Source organism: Amphibalanus amphitrite, unplaced genomic scaffold, assembly GCF_019059575.1.
Source record: "Amphibalanus amphitrite isolate SeventyFive unplaced genomic scaffold, NRLGWU_Aamphi_draft 000405F_arrow, whole genome shotgun sequence".
NCBI lineage: Eukaryota > Metazoa > Arthropoda > Thecostraca > Balanomorpha > Balanidae > Amphibalanus > Amphibalanus amphitrite.
The window spans coordinates 79,172-103,006 of record NW_024881899.1 but is presented as its reverse complement, the minus strand read 5'-3'; the positions used below and the strand labels follow the sequence as shown (position 1 = coordinate 103,006).

The following is a 23,835-nucleotide window of genomic DNA, read 5'->3' as shown; positions in this document are numbered from 1 at the left end:
ACCCTATGTGTTCAAAAAATCATAAAAAATCACAGAATAGACATACAGACATGCCGCCATTAGACTGATAATACCATGAACAATCAAATGGCTATCTTCGATTATTGATTATCGTTCCTCATTTTCCAAAATCTTGAACTGAATCTTGGCAATTTCTCATGACTACTTCACGACCATGATACATGCATTTCTTAAATTGAACTTTTTGAGCCAAACACGTACACATATGATAAAATGAATGTCACCATCGTGTTCTACGCCGCAAATTACCCATAAAACATGTGTCACAGGCTGCGAATATCAGTTTTGATTTTCGGGGATATGTGCCTACCCGGTTGACCTGACCTTGACCCTGACCTATGCTTGACTGACCCCTACATGGAGCTGTCACTCTTGTAGGCCTTATACGATGGATTGTGCACCGTTTTGACAGAGTTTATGACGAGAGGCGCCCATTGTGAAGTCCCGAAGTCCATGCTACTGAAAGTCTGATCTCAGGTGTTTGACGTGACCTTGACCCGACCTCTGACCTCAAAATTCAACTTAAAAGTACTCATCTGAAGCGTCTCGTCGCGTTCTTTCGTTTGCCGCCTCGTTCGTTTCGCTGCGCATATTGGTTCTCGAGTTATCGGCTGAGGGCGTTTAACGCCCCCCCCCCCCCCCCAGCAAACGGTGGGTGGCGAAATACCCCAGCAACTGCCGGGTTAAGGACCTGCATCGGCTCTGAGGGCTCAACTTGGCCTTTTCTGGACTCTGGGGTCCAACACCAGCCCAAGCCTGTCTTTTAGGGTGGATGGGACCCTGAGGGTCCCATCCTTGCCTCAAGGACCCGCATTAGCCTTTGAGAGCCTCAAAGGCTAAAGCCGGCCTCTGATGGCCTCAAACTGCCATTTTCAGGCCCTGTACTGGTCTCTGAGGGCCTTAAACTGGCCTCTGAGGGCACAAACCGACCTTTAAAGGTCCCACACCGGTTTCTGATGGCCCATTTTCTGCCTCTGAGATCCAAGACTGACCCTTTTGTGCCTCTGAGGGCCCCGTACTGGCTTCTGAAGGATCGATGCCGGTCTCTGAGGACCAATGTCAGTCTTATAAGGGCCTCACACTGACATTTGAGGCCCACATTAACCTCTGATGGCTCCAAATTGAGGCCCTATTTAGTCCCCAATCAGCCTATAAGGTCTCTGATGGCCCTATTTTGTTGTGTGGCTGGGGACCCATGGCTTACACCCTTAGGCGTCACGCACTGGCCTCTGAGAGCCCACATCGGCCTCTGGGGTTCCATACGGGCCTTTGAGGCCGCTATGGCCATGGGCCCCTTAAGCTAGCACCGCCCCCCCCCCTCCGAGAGTTGGCAAAGTTGCCAAGTTGCCCCCACCCCCAAACGCCAAGTCTGCTACCGCCCCTGCATTCAGATGCATCCATTGTAAAAAAAAAAATAACCTGCACTGCAGTGATTGGGGGCTGGGGCACTGGCTGCTAGCAAGTTTTTTTTTTCCGGGAAACGGAAGTGGTAGTTCCTACCGGACGTCTGACCGGACCTTTATTTTTGCATTTGCTTCTGGGTGGGCAAATCGACGCCACTGGGTGGGCAATTGTGGTGACTGGGTAGGCATTTGCCCACCCAGTGGGTATGTTAGAGGAGGCCTTGGGTGAAAACCCAGAAAGGAGGGCGACCATGTAGGACAGGTATCAGATGCCATTTAATTGCTGTTTTGTGTTTTTCTTGCTATAAAACAGGAATAATCAACACGTGGCAATTAAATACACCTACATAATTATCGCCCCAGGAAAAGCTTACACAGCTCCGTAAAAACAACCCTCCATTACCATTTTACAAAATACCTAGAGGGGGTATGTGAGCTTTTCTTCGCCCCTGACGGTCGTGTCCGGCTTTTTACCCACATCAGCCTGCAGACCGGGGTGTCAGAAAATGCCGGTTCAGGACCAAGTCCACCAGCCTCCCGAGCTCTAAGGTCTGACGGCCATCTGTCCGTCTGGCTGCCCGCCACTGACAGCGGGGGCGGGGGCGGGGGCGGCACCTGGAGAGGCGGCCGTTCACAGTTTACCGCCGTGCCCGCCGCCATCGCCATCCGCCGGTACCGCTGGCAGCCCAGCGCACCATAAACCGGGGGCGCTGCTCAGAGCCGGTCGGGTCGGCTCCGGCCCGCCGCAGACCGCAGACGAGTCGTTTGATGTGGTGAGGAGAGTTTGGTAGGAGCCAGGAGGGATCTTCTAACCAGACAAGTGCGTGGATCCGAGAAAATGAATCTGGGATTTGATCCCACGGATCCGTCGGGATTATAGATCCAGTTCTTCAATTTATCGAGGGATTCGTATGAATCGTAGATCCGAGTCTTATTTTTTGCTTGAGATTCGGTTAAATCATTGATACTCATTTACTTTTTGTCAGCTTAGAAATCCCAGAAAATCACTCGTTGCAACTCACAAACGTTCTGTTTTAGAGATTTTATGTGTTTGCACGTCATAATCCATAGTCTTGTGGCACTCATTGACATAGAAACACTTGAAAACCTGGTTTCAATTTTTTGCATGGTGGGATCCACTCAGATCATAGATCCATGTTCTTGGTTTGTCGTCAGATCCAATGAGATCATAAATCCAGATTCAATTATTTTTAATTCACTTACATTAGTAGGGTAAATGTGGGGAAGACGCACCCCTGGGTTAAACGCCTCCCCTAAAAAAATCGTATTTCTTATCGACGGATAGGTGTTTTATCCTCTTTTTCAGAACAGTCAGCTGCTTGTTTACGTAGGTCTCTATTTCCGGTTCTGCGTCTTGAGGAGCATTGTGGGTAGGTGCTGATGTTGGTTTTGGGTGTTGTTTTTGTTGTTTTTACAGAAGATTCCTAATATTTTGATGCCCTCTTTATATCACAAAACTTATTATTGTGCACATCACTCAAAACTGCGTTTTATTGTCATTCTGTTGAATTTATTATGCTGGGGCGTTAGTGGCGCGTTTTTTGTCAATATTTTGTTGACCGGAAATGGAGTGGATGGGGAAAGACGCCTACTCGATGCATGGGGCAAGACGCCCCCAGTTTTCTGAAAGGGGGGCGTTTTGCACGGTGGTAAGAGTGCAGGGTAGCGCCCTGTAGGTCGGGGCCGAAAAGGCCTCTCCCTGTCCTTTTTTGCTGATATATCCTAAACGACTGTAGATATCGTCACCAAACTTTCAGGACTTCTCCGGGTATCCATTTTACACATTGTAACAAAATTTTATTCCAAAGGCTATGATAGGCTGACCACAAATGACGTCAGAATGACGTCAAGTTCTGCCGTGTTCATCATGTTCTGTTGATTGATATGGTGGGGGCGCTTTGCACATGGGTGTGGGCGTATTACCCAGGGTGTGGGGCAAAACGCCCTTTTGTAAGGGTATGCGAAAAACTTTTTGGGGGGTTAAATACCACACGCAGGTGTCTTTTCTTGGTCTCAAAACGTAGTAAAAAGAATGAGCTACATGATGGTGCCCAAAGATTTGAGTAATCTGTGTTGGGTTGAGTGTCAGCAGGTTTCGCGCTTAAGGGGGGCGTTTTTGACCTATTCACCCTAGAATTTCAATTTTTATTGCTTCATTCGACCCAAGCCAAAGCCATACAAAAACTGGATAGGATGGACTTACTCTTTTAAAACGTTAACTGAGCGTTGATACCGTTATATTTTGCAAAATCGATACCATATCTCGTAACGTTCCCCAATTCAGATCAATTTAAACGTTTTCAGATTCACAACGCTTTGGATCGGTGTGTTCCGGTGCTGGAGGAGCCTATAAGTGCTAAAACGAGTAATGAGGTCGGGAGACACGGTGGGGTGTCCGGTTCCGGTCCGTGTTTAACTAGCAGCGTGATCTGACCTGGCGTGATATGTAGGCCTCCAGAGCCCAGACGTCGACCAGTGTATTTCAGCAGCGTCTCGGTACACAAAGATATCGTGCAAGGGTTACCTTCCAGTCTGAGCTTCTCGCCAATAGATTGCGCGAATCCGTGAATAATTGATGAAAACAAGATGAATGTGCACGTTTCTGTTCGTAAGTAATCCTCTTAAGAAACTGCATTTACTACGACAGCAGGTTATCTAGCAATAATCTGAAAATGAGCCCCTTGCGTGCATAAAGGACGAGGAACAGTAATAGAAGACCTACTTAGACTTACGGGCTTTACACCCTGAGGCCATTTCGCCTATCGTATCATGCAGATTGGAATGTTCCCGTGGTCTTGAGGGTAAATGAAGGTCCATGTTCCGTATCGATAAGAGGGTAAGAGTACATTGCAATAACGATCGGAGATCATTTTCGAAAAGTGCTCTAGTGACTTGTGTCCGGTTGGTAATTTTGATCTACCTACCTTTTTTGTAGGAAGGCACCTTTTCAGTACTTTTAGACAGGCTGACATTGGAAGGCGGAGGTTCAACGTTTGAATAAAACAGCTGGTGTAATGAGCGATTATGAATAACACGATGTCACTGTCGAGTGTCGAAGCTGAACAACAAACGGATGTCCTAACGATGGGGAGCCATAAATATAGGTTTTAGGTACTGACCTGAACGTTCTCCATATGTCGAAGCTCATCGTATTCAGCCAGAAGCAGACCGCCAAGAACGAGTAGTACATGATAATTGCTGTAAGAAAAGGTGAATACGGATTACAAACGTTACCATCGAGTCTTAGAGACATCCCTCTAAACAAGATTGATTGGTTGAGAGAGTTTCACTTGCAAGTAGCTCTATGCTATAACACGTCTTGCTAAATTACTTTGCGACCAGACAGGTAGTTTTATGAATTTATCCTTGACAGGATACCAAACAATTCAATATTATTTAGCCTGTCCCATATCCTGTCCCATGTCCATCTCACGGGCCTATCTATGCTTCGACCCTTCCTAACTAATAGGTGCCCTGTGATTAGTTCCCTTCCGTCCTGACCGGTGACCCGACCTGTCCCGCTCACCTATGGCCTGGCAGAAGGGCAAACTCCGGTAGACGAACGCCGTCTGTGAGGCGATGCGGCAGACGTAGGCTGTGAACAGCGCAGCGACGTGCGACATCAGGCAGCGGCCGTGCACGTTTCGCAGCTCCGGGATGGCGGCGTAAATGGCGAACGTGACGAGCAGCAGCGCAGCGGAGACGATCAGCAGCGCCTCCATGACGTAGTGGCGCGGCGCCACGGCCGGCGGACTGCCGCCGAAGCACAGGATCGCGAACGCGTGGAACTGCTCAGAGCCGTTCAGTGAGTAGAGCATCTGGTCGACGCAGAAGTGTGGCAGGTTGGTCATCTTCTGCTGGCCGGGAACCCAGAGCGAGCCGTTGGTCTGCAGGTAGAACCGGTCAAGGTCGCGGAACACAGGCTGTAGCGGAAACACGCGTCCGTACTGACCGTCCTCCGAGGGCGGGCACCTGGCGTTACCCCAGATAGTGCGGTAGCTCCCGCTGCCCGCCGGGTGGGTGAGGGACCTGTAGAAGCCGGGCCGCCAGGTATTGTTAGCAGGCAGCGGCAGACATCGCTGGTACCGGTCCATGTACAGGCCGCGCGGGCAGCACTTGCGGAAGCAGGTCTCGCGCCGACAGGTGGGCTCCAGTAGAGTCTCGTCCACCAGCGAGCTCAGCTGGTGCATACTGACGTTACAGACGATGGCACCGTCGATAGCGACCCCCTCAGCGTCCGTCAGGTTGTGCGGCTCGATCAGCCGGCCGGCGCAGAACTGCTGGGCCGGCTGGAGGACGTCCACCTCCGACCGGTACAGCTCCCCGGTGGTCAGCAGCTCGAACCGCTGCTCGGGCCGCCCGCCGTCCAGCCAGAACGAACCCTCGGTGCAGGTGAGGTTACCCGTCTGCAGCACGGTTAGCCGCGAGTCTGGAGGCCCGCGGCTCCCCGCCCTGGCGTTCAGTAGCTGCGGCCGCCAGCGGAGCGCGTCACCCACCGGCTGACAGGAGGGCAGCTCCGCCGGATCGGACGGCCGGACCAGTGCCTCATCTTCAGGACAGCAGCGCAGGATTCGGGCGGCCTGCTGCCTCCAGCGCGGCTCCGGCAGGTCATCGGCCAGAGGCCGGCGGCCCGAGACTACCAAAGGAGCGGCGGCCAGCGCGACCAGAAACAACAGGCCGGCTCGCCACATGTGATGCTGATGGGTCATGGGGCTCTGGCGTTCACTCAGGTCGGGGCACAGGACAGGAGTTCGCCTAGGTCTTCCAAGTAACATCAGAATAAGCTACCCACATGTCCTGAACTGACTTGACCGACCACCGCTCATCATTCGTCCAACGATGCGTGCTCCAACACCACACAAAGCCGACGACTCCGAGGGATTATAGATAAAAGCACAGGTTCTCGATTTCACCACCCCCCACACTCCGATTTAGAGATCACTGCAGGCGCCTGCACCGCCCCACGCCGTCCTCCGGACGCACAGCTTCGCGCCCACCATCCTCACTGCAGCGGGGCCGAGCGCCGTCTGCCGGAGCTCGCCATGGAGCCCCGGTCCAGTGCGAGGGTCGCCCCCCGGACCCCAGCGCACCGCTCCGCCATCTGACGGTAGCGACGGCAAACAGCTGAGGTAGCGTAGCGACGGTGGGCGCGTCGGCGCACGACGCACGCTTGAACGCCCCCCCCCCCCTCCCTGCAGCGTCGGATTGGAAGGCGAAGGGCAGCCGTGCGAAGGGAGGACACAAAAAACGGTACCAGGGGAGTCTGATAAAAAGCGCTGGGGAGTTCGTGCTGCCTTGTGTGATCAGAGGAGACGCACCACAAATGTCCCTGTTTCAAAAGGTGTAAATGGCTGGAGCCGTGGGCCCTGTGATATTCTCGGGGCAAAAAAGATATAGTCGAGCAACAGTTTCTTGGTCTGTCGTCTTACCTGAGCTGAGCTTATCAGTTATCACGGACAGTCAAAGCATTTTAAAGTAACAATTTGAATGCTTATTTCAGTTGTCATTTGTAATAGATTCATAAGTTTTGTCCGTAGTTTCTTAAAGATTTTTTTTCATACAATTTCATTGATGCCCAACGATAATCGCTGAAGGTTAACTGACAACTAGTTACTGACATGGCAAGCATCTTTCGTCTCATCACATAATGATAGCGTGTTTCGTTTACGCTCGTATTTTTATTCGCTTCATCGCTGAGTTTAAACGATATGCGATGTACGTTACGCGGGATAAATACACAATCAGCCGCTTTATGGCTCCACGGCTAGGCCCCTCCGGCCCCTGCACCTGTGATGTACCGCAAGCGATGATGCAAACTTCTGTCGCTAGATGGCACCACTGACTGGCGCCTGTAGTTATGCTGTGCAGGGGCGGATCCAGAAAATCTCCAAGGGAGGGGCCATTAGAAACCAGGAGGCCCCCCCCCATAATCCCACCTGTTGGAGGCCCCATCTTCCCACTTGTTGGCCCCCCCCCCCAAAAAAAAACTGCGTCTATTGAGCTTATCTAGCTGTTCAGGCAACATCTCAACATCTGTGCAGGCTTGGAGGCCCTCTGTGCAGGTTAGGAGGCCCTGTAAAAGTGGTCATCTCTGTGAGTATAAGAGACCTCCAAATTATGAAAAGCTTTACCAATCTTCTAACAAAGAAGTCTTCTCAGCTAGTCTTCTAAGAAATAACTAAGTGGGTAGGTTAAAAAAAAAACTCATCGGATTTCGGCCACTTTATTTTCAGGAGGCCCCCTTTTCAGCTTTTTAACTTTTTAACTTTTTATTTTATTTTTGAAAAAAAAATCGGCCAAGGGGGGGGGCCATGGCCCCCATGGCCCCCCCTTGTATCCGCGCCTGATGCTGTGCCGCATGGCCTCATGCGTGTCCCCGAGTAGTGATGACATGACGAGCATACGGCAGAAGTTGTCCCACGGCTTAGCTAACAGTTAGGGTCATGTGCATCGAGCATTGTATGCTTTATAAAAAAGCGGAAAGATGCTTAGGTAAGTGAAGCTCGGCTTTCGGATCTACGCTCGCCATTCGTCACAAAAGGTCCGTTTTGCAAAACAAGGAATGCATCATTTATTACGACAAACCACCTTTTACATGATCTCATGTCACAACCCCACGACGTCCCAGCACCCTCAAAAAGCTGCTGGCACCTGTCTCCCGCTCATCCCTGCACCAAACTAGCCAACATAATATAAACAAACATCCATAACAAAATAGCATTTGCCTTACAGCTGGCCTCAGCATAGTCCGTACCGGACTGGACACCGGCCCGATACCCTCCACGCACCGGTCTTTCAGACAGTATTTGTCCCTATCCTGGTCCAGTGGCGCTGATAGCCAGCCCGAACGGTGGACGGAAGCAGTGTGCCCAGCGGCCCGAGGGTCATACCGCGACACCCCCGGCCCAGATCACTGATGACACGTGCCGGGCGGTAGCGGTACAGGCCGGGACAGGAGCGTGAGCAGAGCCGTGTCGAAACGCAACAATGATGACGTGGTACGAGTGCGCCGCTACGACTTGACAAACTTGAATCCCTTCTTCGCCAGGTCCTCCTTGGCTTCCTTGATTTGCTGCAACGAAGGAGATTCGATTCATAGCGTCATGTCCATACAGTAAAGAAAAAATGTGTGACCATCGCCGGGCTCAAAAGCCATGATTTTTTACCGCGAGCATAGTGTTCTCGTTGCCGTCACCATTTGAATTTGGCAGCTACGAAGTCACCTTTATAATAATCTTTTATAACAGGATGTTCACATCCCTGTTCAATGAACCCGTTTCCCGATTCTCCCACCCGTTTATCGAAATTCGAGATTCGTGTTCCTTGTATCGTCGGTAAAAGAACAAACATGTTACACGCCTTAAATCAACAATCACGCCGATCTATTCAACTAAATAATGCAATTTTGAAACAACAGGGAACTGTGAAACGCTTTCTCCTTCTAGTAGTGGGTTTGAGAGGCCACTGAAAAGTTCGGTAAGATTTACGCGTAAATCCATCGACAAAATCAGTGGTGTTCGTCGGTTCGATAAAATCGGCTGGATTATCGGTGCCAAAACGAGCTCGTTATGTAACCGCAGTTTTGTCGACTACCGTCATTCATACCAAAATTAGTGACATGACGCAAATGATAAAAAACGTCTCGCACTCTCAACGAGTGACTGACAGAGAGTCAATAAGTAAACGAGAGCGATAGAGTAATTGAGATCCAGTAAAAGTGTGAGTGAGCGGGTGAGCTGTGACAGTTAGGAATGAGTAAGGGTGAGTGAGGTTTGCGAGCCCTTCTGCTTGTAGCTCAGTGAAAGGCGCCGCTTATTTAAACCTGCTTTTATGAAGCTGGTCGACATCAGATGATTTACATATGTAAGATGCAAAACATGATTTAGTAGGTGCCTGAAGGCTAACTTACCAATGTATAAAAAGTACTAGGCCAGGTAGGTCTAGGAAATAAAGACGCAAAACCAATTTGTGGTGATGTATTGAATGCATATCTATGCGTCAACAAGCATGCAAAATGTACCTTATTGCATAACATCTCACATCTATTATACATCAAACTTTTTGCAGTTCTTATATAATGTCACTGCAAATCTGATATAATCATGCTTTCTAAGCTAACTATCACGCATGAAGTACAGCCACGTGCCTGATCAATGATCATTCAACTGAGCGGGTGTGCGGACGGGGCCTAGCCCGAGGTCTCCGCAGCGGCAGACCGACTAAGGCAGTTACTGTCCGATACAAGGACACGGTAATGACTAGGTGCAATATGATTTGTCTGCTATGCCGGACAATGTGATGAGAAGCATATACTACGTGGACTGTCTATGGTAAACTATGGTGAACAGTCTTCGGTTGCCACATAAAAGGCACATAGTTATTTTAATGAAATAACATCGATAATGTGAGAGAAAAAAAAACTAAAGACAAAGGTTTCATTAAAACCGATAATCAAATGTTTAAAGTCGCGAAATGTTGAATAACATTGATAAAACACGGGCGATTAAAAGCATGTACAAACATCAGCGAAAAAAGTTAATAAAACACCACATAATATCATATGGCATTAGATCAGTGGTCGGCAGGCCCTCCGGGGTCGTGCCCCCTTTTCGGGCGCCAGGCAGGGCCATTACCCCCACCCTACCAGACACCATTGCATACACAACCGAGCTCACTAAAATGTCATGCCTTTCCGTGACTCTTTGGGTATTTCGGGTATTATTATGGAAAAACGTCGGATCACGACACAATTTTACCCTCGAGCCGATCATTTTTTTTTATCTGCCATAAAACATGTCATACATTGACAGAAATAACTGTTGACTTGTTAGGCAGTTGTTTCTTGAGATCATGGAAGGTCATAAAATTTCAATTCTAGAAGGTACAGCGGGTGCTGAATCTGATCTACTACACAATTGTCATTGACCCTTTGAAAGTCTTAAGTCACCCAATGGCCAAGGAAGTTAACCGTCACCCGTATTGGTGTTTTGCCAGCCGCTAATTTATGGGGGGGGAGAAATTCGTTGGACCCCTATTTGTCGTTCGGCCCCTGATCAAGCATGAGCTTCGCGGAAAAAACGAGCGTGTTGCCCGTGACGAGAGGAAGCTGATGATACGCGATTTTAAGGTCCTAGGTCATTGATTGACCTTCCAGGTCGGCTCAATGACCCAAAAAGTCGGAAAATCGAGACCTGTCAGAACTTCGTACAGTGAGGATGTTGTGGAGTTTGTCGGGGTACTGATCACGAATTTTATCTAAGTTTTGATCACAGATGTCTTCGTGCCAGGTCGGTCGGGTCAGGTCAAGTCAACCAATAGGCGTCCTGTCGGGTATTTAAAGTAGGCATCAACAACCACTGACAGCTTCGTAACATGTTACGAAGGCACCAAAATTACTTGGTATATGTTCAAATGGTTGCCCATCAAGTCCCATCAAGGGAGACATTAATTCTAAGATAAGGCTTTCTCAGAGGCCCCCATTACCCCCCACCGAGGGGCTCCATTACCCCCAAAGGGGGCATGCCCCACCATTTGCCGACCCCTGCATTAGATGGCATCTACCTACTCAGCATCATATTCCAAGCAGCCTTATATCAAGTGAAACAAATGTCATCTTATGCCTGCTTAATGCTTAAGCCATCTATCTGTAAATAAACGTCACATATCTCGTAGTGTCATGTAGTTTCAGGCTTTTCGATGCTAAGTGATGCTTTCCGCGATGCGAGTCGGATGGACTTCGCTCAGGCGGTGTCAGGTCGCTGCCGCCGGGGCCAAGCTGTGTCCGGGCAGGCGGTGAGTCAGTGAGCGAGATGGCCTGACGGTGTGAGGGTGCGCGCTGAGGAATACAGAATCTACAAGCTATTTCGGCCATCATGGCGAACTTCGACTTGAAACTTATCCCGGAGTATGATGGCACTAGTGACTTTTCGTGTTGGTATGAGAAGGTGGAACTAGTGTGTGGCCTGCAAAAACCGGCAGTGGACTTGGCCGTGGTGGTGCCGTTGAGACTGACAGGGGGTGCCTCGGCTGTTTATCGCCAACTGAGTGAAGCCGACAAGGCGGACGCAGGGAAAGTGAAGGCGGCTTTGCAGCGTGCGTTTGCAGTCGACAAGTTCAAAGCCTACGAAGAGTTCCGAGATCGCCAGCTGCGGGTCGACGAGTCCGTCGATGTGTTTCTGGCGGACCTACAAAGACTGTCGTCGATCTTCGGAGGCATTAACGAAGAGGGATTGAGCTGCGCATTTGTGGCAGGACTGCCCGAGTCCGTGCGGCACGCTCTCCAGACAGGCGCCCGCATGGAGTCCCTGTCTCTGTCGGAGATGGTGGACCGGGCCCGTGCTATCCTCTGTCGAGATAGCGTTCTCGGGGTAGCTGCAGCGGCAGACCACCGCGGTCCGCGCCGTCAGGAAGCCACCGTTTGCTATGCGTGCGGACAGCCCAACCACTTGGCCCGCGATTGTCTTCGTGGTCGAGGTGGCCGTGGACGTCGAGGTGGTTTGGGCGGAAGCAGGCTCTGCTTCCGGTGCAGCCGACCCGGCCACGTGGCAGCTACCTGCCCGGAAAACGGCGGCGGAGAGGTGGCCTCAGCGCCAGCCTCCTCTCCGGCTCACCAGTGAGTGGCGCCCTGCCGACCACGCGCCTGTCGGTGGACGGAGTGATGTGTCGAGCCCTCGTGGATACCGGATGCACCGTGAGCGTCGCGCACTCCTCCGTTTGCCGCCGCTGGTCTGCGGAGCGAATCAACGTTGTGACACTGAGTGGAGAACGATACGCATGCGAAGGCAGAGGTTACGTGTCAGTGCAGACCATGTTTGGTGCTCGAGTTGAGTTGGAAGTGCTGGTGTCTGCTAGAAAGCCTTTGAACTTTTCATTCATTCTGGGAATGAACGGTGTGACTGCTCTGCAGGGCGTGTTCGTTAGTGCATCCAGTGAAGTGAACTTTGGAGTGGACTCAGCTGTGCCGGCCGCTCCAGTTGCAGCGGCTGCCAGTGGCGTCTCGGATGGAGCAGCCTCATCGCTGCATCCGGGCTGCAATGAGACGGCGGCGCAACCTGAACCGACACCGACCGACCTGCACCCGGACCGGGCACCAGTTGTGGATGCACCAGATTATGCCGTGTACTTTGATCCGACATCTAAGGCGTGGAGAATGAAATGGAAGTGGACTGACGGAGCAGAGCCGGAGTGCTTGCAGAACACTGTCGCACAGTACAGGGTGCCGTGTGACGCTCGCCGTGAATTTGACGATGAACTCAAACGTTGGGTGGAGCAGGGCTGGCTTATTCCCTACAACGAGTCAGAGCTTGGCCCACCAAAGGGTCTGGTGCCTTTAATGGCAGTCCAACAAAAGAACAAATCGAAAGTGAGACCTGTGCTTGACTATCGTGAACTGAACAACTACTTGACAGCTCACACAGCTGACGCAGACGTCTGTGCGGACCAACTGAGGAAGTGGCGACGACATGGCGAAAACGTTGCGGTCGTAGATCTACGTCACGCGTATTTGCAGATTCAGGTTGACCGCCAGCTGTGGCCGTTTCAGACGGTGATGATCGAAAACCAGAGACATTGTTTGACACGGCTCGGTTATGGATTGTGCGTGGCTCCGCTCGTCATGAAGGCGGTGATTCGGACGGTTCTGGAACGTGACGCGGACGTAAACCGGGCAGTGCTTCCGTACGTGGACGATCTGCTGGTGAACGAGGACATTGTTAGCGCAGAGCGAGTGGTGGCTCATCTGGCGAACTTTGGTCTCGAGTGCAAGCCTCCAGAGCGGGCGGCAGGCGGTGCGCGTCTGCTCGGTCTGCGAGTCTCACGGGAGCTTGGCAGGCTGGTGTGGAGCAGAGACAACCCAGTCGGACCACCACCGGCTGTGCTCACGCGCCGTGGTGTGTTCTCGTGGTGCGGACGCCTGATCGCTCACATGCCCGTGTGTGGTTGGCTCCGCCCTGCCGTGGCCTGGCTGAAACGACGCGTGAATGACGTCACACAAGGATGGGATGACATCACCTACGACGGAGTTCTGCAGAAGCAGATTAGTCATGTCGCGGCTCGGGTAGCCAGTCACGATCCGGCACACGGTCTGTGGAGCGTGCGGAGCGACCGCGCTGTGGTTTGGGTGGATGCGAGCTCCGTAGCAGCGGGTGTGGTGGTGGAGTCACCTGACGGCGACATCATTGAAGACGGATGCTGGCTGAGGAAGGATGAATCCACACACATAAATGTTGCGGAGCTAAATGCGGCCGTGAGAGGCATCAACGTGGCCGTCGCTTGGGACATGCGTGTCATCGATCTGCGCACGGACTCGGTCACAGTGCACCGTTGGATCAACGATGCATTGAGCGGCCGCACTCGGCTGCGCACCAAGGCACACGGAGAGATGTTGATCAGACGCAGGGTCGACATGATTCGACAGCTGGTGGATGAGCTCGAGCTGTCGCTGTCTGTAACTCTAGTGCGGAGCGCAGCGAATCGAGCCGACGAGCTGACCCGAGTGCCGAAAGACTGGGTGCGTGATGAGTCATCGCCTGCAGCTACTGAGACAATGGCCGGCTGCGAGGCTGCGGCCAATGGGCTGGCATTGCCTAACACTGATGACGATTCATCGGGTTCGGCAGTACTGAGAGGAGGCGATCAAGTCGCAGCTGCAGGTGGTAGCAGCGCTGAGGTGGATCGGATGACGCCGCGGGGAGACTCGGCCGGCGCGGCAGAGGACCGGACGGAGGATCAGCTTGCACCAGGAGGCTCTGCTGATATTGCGGAGGCCATCGCAGGAGTGCATGACCGCGCCGGACATCCCGGGGTTCGTCGGACACTGTACTTTGCACGGCGTGACATTTCAAAGGACGTGACGCGAGCTCAAGTGCAAAATGTGGTGAGCCAGTGTGACGCATGCCGCTCAATCGATCCGGCGCCAATGAAGTGGAGGCATGGCTCGTTGGAAGTGTCTGACGTATGGAAGCGACTGGCAATTGATGTAACGCACTACCGGGGCCAGTCGTTTCTCTCGGTTGTGGACTGTGGACCCTCGCGGTTCTGTCTATGGCGACACCTGAGTCGTCCGGACGCTGATGTCACGATCGCTCAACTCGAACAGATCTTCTTCGAGCGCGGGGCACCTGAGGAGCTGCTTTGTGATAATGACACCATCTTTCGCAGTCGGAGTTTTGCGGCTTTTGCAGCGAGGTGGGGCGTGCGTCTTCGATTTAGGGCGGTTCATGAGCCGGCTGGCAATTCGATAGTTGAGCGGAACCATCGCACGATCAAGGTCATTGCTGCGCGAAAACAATGCTCGGTGGCCGAGGCAGTCCACCTGTACAATGTAACGCCGCGCGAGGGTGGATCTGCACCCGCGAGTGTCGTGTTCCGGTACAATGTGAGGGACAATGTGCGGCCCGCTGCTGCACCGCCGGCGCCCAACCCCGTACCAGTGAACAGTGAGGCAGCCGCGTATCGTGTTGGCGACCCTGTCTGGGTACGTCGTCGGGGAACTCGGTGTGTTGATACGTCGCGTCCCGGCACGGTGTCTGATGTCGTTTCTGAGCAGGTCGTAGAAGTCGATGGAGTGCCGTGGCACGTGAGAAATTTACGCCGACGGAATGCCGCCGTCGAGGAGGGGCCCGTTAGTGAGGGCGACAGTGAGGGAGAGAGGGACGGTGAGAGTCTGGTCATTACCGTGCCGGTGGTGAATGATGCGGGCTCAGAGGGGAACAGTGGGCCGGAAGTCGTGGAGGGAGAGTCAGCTGAGATTGTGGGCGAGGAGGACCGACAGATTCCACGTAGAAGCGAGCGGGAACGTAGACAGGCCCAGTATTTCCAATCGATGGGTTGATCCTTTGAGATCAAGGGTGGAGTGTAGTTTCAGGCTTTTCGATGCTAAGTGATGCTTTCCGCGATGCGAGTCGGATGGACTTCGCTCAGGCGGTGTCAGGTCGCTGCCGCCGGGGCCAAGCTGTGTCCGGGCAGGCGGTGAGTCAGTGAGCGAGATGGCCTGACGGTGTGAGGGTGCGCGCTGAGGAATACAGAATCTACATGTCAGCAAACCATAAACACTTAATTATTACCACCCAGTGCGGTTGCAGTTGCTGACAAGGGCGCTTCAAGACCAACCTAGCAACCCAACGAAGATATGTTTACAGAAGAGCAATGCTTGAATGTCGTGGAGTAGCGTTTGAATGACGTAGATAAATCTCTCCAGTGCAGCCAGGTCTTGCACCCACAGGCGGGGCGGATAAGCACGATACCCTACAGCCGCTTTCAGTGCCACCCGGTTCAGTGCCGCCTCGGTCGGTAGTTGCGCCGCTCTCTGTACGGCAGACCCCTGGCCTTCCGCGGGTCCACCATCTCCGGCAGAAGGCACTCCAGGAAAAACTCGCGCACCGGGCCGATCTTCTGCTGCCAGAAGTCCGGGTCGAACGTAATCCGGTCGCATTCCGACTCGTGTGGCGTCCAGACAAAGAAGTCACAGAAGCGGGCGCCGCAGCAGGCCATCTGCGCCTGCACCTGGCCGTAGTACGGGTGGCCGCGGCGCAGCTTCATCGTCCGGTCCAGACAGAAGCTGCCGCCGGCCGCGGCCAGCTCCCTCAGCGGGGTGTTGGCAGCGCGCTGCGGACACTTGACCTCCAGGATCAGCCCGGGGGCCACCCAGCCGTCCGGCGTGGCCGCCAGAAACCCGTGCTCCGGGTGCACCACCAGACCGACCGGGTGACGCACCAGCACGCCCGTGCGCCGCTCGTAATCGCGGATGGCTCGATCCTCGTTCTGGCGTCCGTACCGGAGCGCGGGCGTGTCCAGCTCTCGGCCGGCGCCGTACAGAAGAACCTCCAGGAGAGAGTCACACGGCGTCGTCGGCCGCATGTTACTGACGCGCTGGAACACGCTGGCAGTGATGCGACCGCGCCGCGCCGCGAACCACGCCTCTCGATCGCGCCTGGTGCGCCGCTCCAGCGCCTCCTGCTCGGTCTGAGTCAGTGTTAGCTCCCGTAGTTTCGCCTCTGCTCGACGCCGGTACTCCACCGGGTTTGTCAACTCCAGGTCGGGTGCAGCTCTGCCCCCTGGCCATCCTGGCGGGCCGTCTGACCCGACATCATACGGGACTTCTGCGCCGCCCGCGGCCCAATTTCCGAAACCACCGGCGGGACTGTGCACTGACTGGCCTGCAGTCTCCGTGACGGACATTGTGAGGTTGTTAAAACGGGCCAGCACGTCATCCAGGGCACCCTCGCTGAGATAGGCCATCCCCACCGACAAGGCACTGTGAGCCGCCATTGGCTGAGCGTCCTCCAGCTCACGTCTCTCAGCATTATCGGTTCCCACAGAGGCGCCCACCTCGCCTGATGCAATCGGCACAGCATCGCCAGCGCCCTCCTCACGATCTTGTCTACCGTGGCGCCTCTCCGCGGCAAGAGCTGGAACCTCTGTTGTCGACGAGTCCCCACAGGGGCGGCGAGTTTCGACCGGCGAGTCGCCAAAGGGTCGGCGAGTACCGACAGATGAATCTACACGGGGCCGGCGGGTTCTGATGGGGGAGTCTCCGGAGTGTCCAGGAGTCACAGCTGGAGAAACTCTGGAGTGCCGAGGAGTCACGGCTGGGGAGTCTCCAGAGTGCCGAGGAGTCACGGCTGGGGAGTTTCTGGAGTGCCGAGGAGTCACGGTTGGGGAGTTTCCGGAGTGCCGAGGAGTCACAGATGGGAAGGCTCCCGAGTGCCGAGGAGTCACGGCTGGAGAAACTCTGGAGTTCTCAGGAGTCGCGGCTGGGGAGTTTCTGGAGTGCCGAGGAGTCACGGCTGGAGAAACTCTGGAGTTCTCAGGAGTCACGCCTGGGGAGTCTCCGGAGTGTAGAGGAGTCACAGCTGGGAAGTTTCCGGAGCGCCGAGTCGCGGCTGGGGGGTCCGCTTGGGTGCTGGTTTGCTGAAAACAAGCCATGTCTATAGTCTGTGTCGGTACTGCAAGATCCTCAGGGAAAAAAAGATGCCTTTCAAGGCGAAAAATCCCGGGCTCGGAAAATGATGGTAATGCTACCAGTCAAGATCAGAATAAAATGAAAAGCGAGTGTGTGAAAGAAAGTAAGCCTCGGGAGTCTATTTAGTTTTTATCAGTTATGCTCGTTCTGCACTGAAACGACTTTGACGCCATGCTCACTTCAATGGTGCTCAGCCATCATCTAACTTGCGCATTCAAGCAGAATAGCATAATGCAGCCAAGGCACAAAGCGGTAAGCCGTCGAAGCACGTCTCCTCCCGACTCGTACCAATATGTCCGCTTCGTATGCTCAAATCCCGTTGCGTACCACCCGAGGTATGTCGATCGCCAGCACGTCGCGGAACTTAGAAATGGGGATGGTGCAGCACTATAGCGGTGTTGATCGGTGCATCAAAGTATTCGCCGCCGAGTAATCTTCCGTTGCAGCAGCTGATCACGAAGAAGACGAGGAAAAGCCGAAATCACGCCACACCCACAATCGCGCGGAAGAAAATGGCTCGACAAGCCGACACGATCAGTCCTCTTCTAACTTCAATTGGACAAGAGCGTTGCTTCTGTTGACTTCAACTAGCCAGTTCCACACGGTCATGCGTTATGTGTACCAGACACACACCAGCGTGTAACAGAAGTGGAACCGGCTTGCTCCAGGATCCAACAAAAAGAAATGGCATCAGGAATTAAGCAAACCCTCTTTATGCTGTGACTAGTTAGCAGAGGTGTGATCACAGACAAGTGTTTTTCCCCTAGTGGTGAGTGGTGGGTGGATGAGAGAAAGCCAGGCGCTAAAGCTGGAATAGCCATCTTTGAAGCAGGGATAGCAGCATCTTAAGTAAAATAAGTGAACCCTCAGGCATGAAAAGAACCTCTCAAAAATGAACTGCTGTTCTTAAATCTGTCACAGGCATGCCTCTCACCTTTTGCAGCTCATCAGCAGCCTCCTGACAGTCATTGAAACTGTATACTCTCCAGGCAATCACACACACAGAGTACACCTGTAACAAAGCATATCAAGCACAGTAAGGTACACAACTGCGACAAAACAAAGCTGACAAGGTACCTAACAGTACTGCACAATGGATGTTGTATGACAAAGACTGTGGTAAAGCAACACAAATATTAGCACAAATGCAAACTGATGAGATTACCATGTAACATGCTATCTCTCAAAATGCAGCCATGTCCTTCATTACTTGATCAATAATACTGACTATGGATCAGGATGGGGTCTGCCAGCCAGGCACTCCACCAAACTCACCCCAAAGGCAGCAATCAGTGCAAATGGGTAGAGCAGCAGAGTGTGCCTGTTCTGGTCTACCCAGGGTGACTGGTAGCGGTTGGTAAGCACCGCCATCCACGGCCCCAGGATGACAGCCGCCAGGAACAGCCAGCGCATTAGCATCGTCATGGTGGCGTCAGCTGTCGGAACAGGCACTGAAGGTCAGATGCGGCTGCCAGGGTGGCTGGTGGGTGCCGGAGTGGGTACAAAACGTGAAGTGCTATGCTGCTGGACTAAGCTCAGGTTTGACCATACTGAGCTAAACCACATCAACATGTTACATGACATGACCATACATGTTAAATGCATCAGCAGCCTGACCAAAATCTCAACATTGAATCATTGGTGGAATATGAAAGCAGGGTCCCTGGGGTGATTTGATCAAGGCTCTTGAAATTTGCTCGCACAAATCACCTGACTATTGACCAGTGGAAGGCAGCGAGAGGGAGATAATTTCTTTGCAGTCACATGACTAAATATGCCCTCAGTTTTTTAGTCACATTTTTAGTCAAGTGACTCATTTTTAGTCACATGACTAAAATGACTAAATGATATTTAGTCATGCAGTCTCATGACTAGATATCTGAGGGCCCTGAGGCCTGTTTTAGGTAGGTGGTACCTACCTATGTGCCAGCACAATTAAGTAAGTCCTAACCTAAATGGTGCAAATTCCTAACTGGTTTATAGGGCCTAGTCCTAAATCGTTCACAATTGCAAATTAAATGACATAAGCAAACATAAGTACTCACTCAAACTACAGATATACACAAAAAGGTTCTTGTGAATCATTTACATTATTTTGATTTATGTATACATACTCATTCAAAATCACTTAGCCGTCTCCCACGCAGTACGTCATAGGATCAAAAACTGATTTTTTGTTCGTTTGTTTTTTCTCTCCAATTTGGAATTATATTTGCAATTGAGTTCTTCTTCAAATTAGGTGCTTTGTATTTTGCTTTTGTATTTTGTATTTTGATTTGCAAATTAGGTGCTTTGTCGTGATGACCCGTGTTTCAAACCATAATGCAAGAGATCCTGGGGAGTCTTATGACGTCATTGCTACCCAAGCAAATTAATTTTGTACTAGTCATGTTTGTCACAGCTGCGCCACGGTAATCCATTCCGGCTACCACGTCAGCTGTTGCACTCAGTCTCTGACATAGGCTTTTAGTTATCTCTATTTATTTGAGCCTAAACATGAGGGTACAGCCTTCCCGTCATTAATTTGTTAAAAATTAACTTAACTGGCACCCTATGCTGGAGAATATGTTAACCTCAGAAGGGTGATCTACCGTGAATCATGCTTTGAGTTTCTTACTATCGCGAACAGTTTGTCAAACACTGTACAAACGGTACAAACGACGGGAGAGCATTGCCATCTACCGCTCACGCATCGAAGTTCAGAAGAATGCAACATGTCGAGTCGCATTCTCAGCATTCGGTAGTTAGCGATCTTTCTCTTCTCCTTCTTCCGTGTAGTGTGCCAAAGTGAATCAAGTGAACAGTGTGCACCCTCCTAGAATGAACAGCCAGGACTATGACTTCGTGCGGAACACTACCCTTCTCTTCTTCCTGGATCGTCTCATCGAGAAGGGGCAGCCAAGGACTCTTCATGACCTCAGCTGCCAGTTTGGAACCAAGGGATTCACGAAGGAGATGAGACAGATTGCTGGTGGATCTCAGTCAGGACTTCACAAGTTCCTCAGCCAGTATCCATCCATCTTCACCATCGAAGGTGACAGTGTCAATGTCACTGATTTTTCCGCAGGACCAGCAGCAAATGACAGTGCAGGGCGTGGGACTCGGGACTATGCACAGGAGGCATCAGACTACTTTAGCAATAAGTTGAGGCAGTATGGACCTGGCACAGAAGTTCCAATAAAATCATTGCTGGGCCACAGGTCTCAGGCTCCGCCAGAGGTTCGACATATCTCTGGACAGCATGTTAAGGAATTCCATGACTTCCTTGCGAGGTTTCCGGATGTGTTCATAGTCAAAGAGGATGTTGTGATGCTCACAGAAGATCAAGACAAGGAAAGACATCCCTATGTGGAAGTGGAGCAGCCCAAAGTTGATGAAGAGCTCACAAGGGACCTTTTAGAGTTCCTGCAGACATGCATATCTGTGAATGGTCCCACAATCATTGATCAACTGTTCAGCAATGTCACCTCATACTTTGGATATGAGAAGTGGTCCAAGCTGTTCAAAACACCCCAGGACTTGTCTACATTCATCAAAATGTACTCCAACAAGTTCTCTGTTCATTCAAACCTGGTGACATTGGTGCCTGTGAAAGACAAGCAGCCTGCCAAGGCCACTCCCATCCCTGAGCCTGTCCCTGCAGCGCCCAGCCCACCTGCATCCCTGCAGGTCTCCCCACCAACAAACTTCCAACAGCAGACTCTAAAACAGAGGGTGGGCAACATACTGATGAAGACAATAGCTCAGAACACTGAACAAAAACGGAACACGTACAACTCTCAGCTCTCCGGCAGCCCGTCGGATCAGAACCTCGCTCAGCAGAACTTGAAGAATGTGCGGATTGTGGTGAACACGAAGGAGTGCAGGAGTGTGGTGGCCAGTGTGCTGGAGGCGGGCACTCCGATCGGAGTGGATGCGGAGGGGGTGAACCTCGGGCCCACGGGGCCGATGACGATGCTGCAGGTGTGCACGTACTCGGGCCAGGTGTTCATATTTGACCTGCTGGCCAACCGCGACCTGATGGGAGAGGGAGAGCTCGGCAAGCTGCTCCAGTCCGAGAATATTGTCAAGGTACGTTTCGCCATTAATGATCACTGTGGTTCATTAGGAACAATAATGATCTATTACTTCAAAGCTCAGTGAGTCAGTTCCTACAATACTTTTGACCTGCATTCTCCCCGTCTGATGCGTTCCACGTCTTGTTCAATTAACAATGGTGTGTGCTGTGACCTGACTCCACCTGACCTGACCCCGGTGCCCGCAGGTGCTGCATGATTGCCGCATGGACAGTGCCGCGCTCTTCCATCAGTTCGGCGTCACGCTGAGGAACGTCTTTGACACGCAGGTGGGTCAAAATGCGACGTTCGCACAGTGTTTTGCGTCGCTCTCTGACTTAGAGGACGACTTAGAAGGGATCCTTTTGAGTTTTACGGTGTTGTGTTTTCTCCGCCTCTCTCCCGGTCACGGCTTCTTCTGTGTCTCGTCAGTGGCCTCTGGGAGGTGCGGGCTGATGCTCAGGACGAAGTTGACAGTTGACACCAGCAGAATTAGTTTTGTCACATGTTTGGCTCTCAATTTGCCGATAAATTGGCAATGTGAACGGTTTTCACCTTGCCAATTTTTATCGTCGGAATGCGGCGCGCTAATGCTGCGTCGTCTGACGCGAAGACAAATGTCATTTTTCCGTCGCCAACCGCTCACTAAATTCAACCATGTCTACCATGTCGCACAGATCGCACACGCTCTGTTGCGAGCGAGGCTATTTACATGCATATGATCAGGCGGTTGCCAAGCCGTTTCAATGTGAGATAGCTAAGCACTGGCAGCTGTTTCGTAGGGTAGCATACGTACAAAATAACTGTGTCAATGGAGGGCAAATGGTGTGTTAGCCTAGCATTCAGACTGTCGCTAACAACAACGCTAGCGAATATTCCAATGGATATTTTTGCGGTACGTTGTTGAGCGTCACTCAGTGGAGCCTTCAGAGACATCCAAGCCCCATGTATCTAGTTGCTGTATGTCCTGACCCGTTCCCGCTTTGTACGACTGTGTCCGGTGCGCAAAGTGGACCTCTGTGAACAGACTTGTTTGGTGTCCGTGTCCCGGCGAAAACGGACTTTCTCTCACGACTGATTCTATCGGGCGCCGGCGCCGGCCGGGCTCGTCTCAGACGGATGTGACGGATTCAGACAGAACTACACCTCCCCGCCTGAAAACCAGACACTCTTCGGATTTAATGAGCTGCTCATTTTCCTCGCTCTATCCTCATTCCGCGGTGTTCAGCACACGATTGGAAGACTGAGATGTTTCGCTGCGACTTGTGTACGCTACGGTTTATCGGCGCATTGCTCATTGTCTGTAAGCGATCGGGGACACTTTCGCAGCTCGGCGGTCCTCTCCGCGTTCCATCTCAGTCACGTCTTGGCCCTGTCTCGGCGGCTCGCCTCGCGTCTCCGTCGGTCCGTCGGTCAGTGCGCGTCCCGTCGCCAGGGTCGCATTTCCCACGGACCCGTGGCAGCTGTCGTGTGGGCGGACCGGCGGACTTTCGCTGTTCGAAACCGGTGGAACTTGCCGGGAGCCCGGTCGGCGGAACCATCGTGATGGGCGTGGCTGCGCGACCCAACCTCTCGTGCCAATTTTGTTGGGACGGTTTTATTCGTGTCTGGTTTGGCGACGAGTTCCACTGGGTCATTTTGGAGTTAAACTGTTGTGGATGGGTCGTTTTTGGTTGCTGGGGATCGCATGACTTGCGGACTCGCGAATCTGACGTCAGACCGCCGCGGGCGCCTGATGTCTCCTCGGGATTCCGGTGGAGTTTCTCCTCGTTCTGCCGGGGGCGGCTGCTGTTTCTGAGCTCTACCGCAGCTATTCCTGCCGGTGTCGACAGCCTGTGCTTGCTCTCCGGTCGGTGGTGTGTGTACTCCGCCCGCCCCTGCCACCACCACCTCCCCCTCCCCGTGCCTCCCCTCGGCGGGTTATTCCCGTCCTCCCTGCTCCGCCCCTCCCCACCGTCTCTCGGCTACACTCATCAGTGTGGAATGTTGACCGGAATAGAGCGGCAGTATGTCGCGACGGTCGGGACCGGCGCCAGCTCGGACCTGACTTGTCACCGACTCTTGTCAGACTCACACGTCCGGAGGTCCGGCATTGTAAGGCATTTCCCAGACATTGTTCTGTGGCGACCCTGACTGGGTTCATGTCTATCTCACCCGCTACCCTCTCCCTCTCCTAGACCTGGCTCGCAGAAACCTCACCGGTCCTGTTTCCTAATCCCTTTCATTGGCCAACCATCCCGTCCCTTTATCCGCCTTCCACCGTGTGCTGGTCCCATCCAGGTAACCTTGATCGCCGTGAGCCCACTGCTGCTCTCTGCAGCGGGTCTCAATGAGAGACCAACCCAACCAACCTGTCTGCCTGCCCTCGTCCAGC

At 52.6% G+C, this 23,835-nt stretch overlaps 3 protein-coding genes across 8 annotated transcripts in view; 1 reads left to right on the top strand and 2 right to left on the bottom strand.

Moving 5' to 3' along the window:
- LOC122390679 (G-protein coupled receptor Mth2-like) overlaps positions 1–6,471 on the bottom strand; it is a 78,636-nt gene extending 72,165 nt beyond the window's left edge. The window contains exons 1-2 of the mRNA XM_043383846.1: positions 4,972–6,471; positions 4,565–4,643 (exon numbers count right to left, since the gene is read on the bottom strand). Of these exons, the coding sequence (XP_043239781.1) occupies positions 4,565–4,643; positions 4,972–6,220 (1,328 nt within the window). The 5' untranslated portion in view covers positions 6,221–6,471. The remainder of the gene's footprint in view (positions 1–4,564; positions 4,644–4,971) is intronic.
- A 1,520-nt stretch (positions 6,472–7,991) lies between these two features.
- Positions 7,992–20,026, bottom strand: LOC122390691 (dolichol-phosphate mannosyltransferase subunit 3-like). 6 transcript variants are annotated; one of them, XM_043383870.1, is made up of 4 exons: positions 19,980–20,026; positions 18,682–18,842; positions 18,341–18,418; positions 7,992–8,517 (listed from the first exon to the last, which is right to left on the bottom strand). In XM_043383870.1, exons 2-4 carry the CDS (start codon positions 18,829–18,831, stop codon positions 8,458–8,460), a joined length of 288 nt encoding a protein of 95 aa, XP_043239805.1. In that variant the 5' UTR covers positions 18,832–18,842; positions 19,980–20,026; the 3' UTR covers positions 7,992–8,457. The 6 variants fall into 6 exon arrangements, with proteins under 6 accessions (XP_043239805.1, XP_043239803.1, XP_043239801.1 ...); XM_043383868.1 differs by lacking the exon at positions 19,980–20,026 and adding an exon at positions 19,452–19,554 and having other exon boundaries at positions 18,682–18,857; XM_043383866.1 differs by lacking the exon at positions 19,980–20,026 and adding an exon at positions 19,521–19,543.
- The window catches only part of LOC122390690 (egalitarian protein homolog), a 29,609-nt gene continuing 25,600 nt past the window's right edge, over positions 19,827–23,835 (top strand). Inside the window, exons 1-2 of the mRNA XM_043383864.1 lie at positions 19,827–21,477; positions 21,671–21,751. Coding sequence (XP_043239799.1) covers positions 20,227–21,477; positions 21,671–21,751 — 1,332 coding nt within the window. The 5' untranslated portion in view covers positions 19,827–20,226. The remainder of the gene's footprint in view (positions 21,478–21,670; positions 21,752–23,835) is intronic.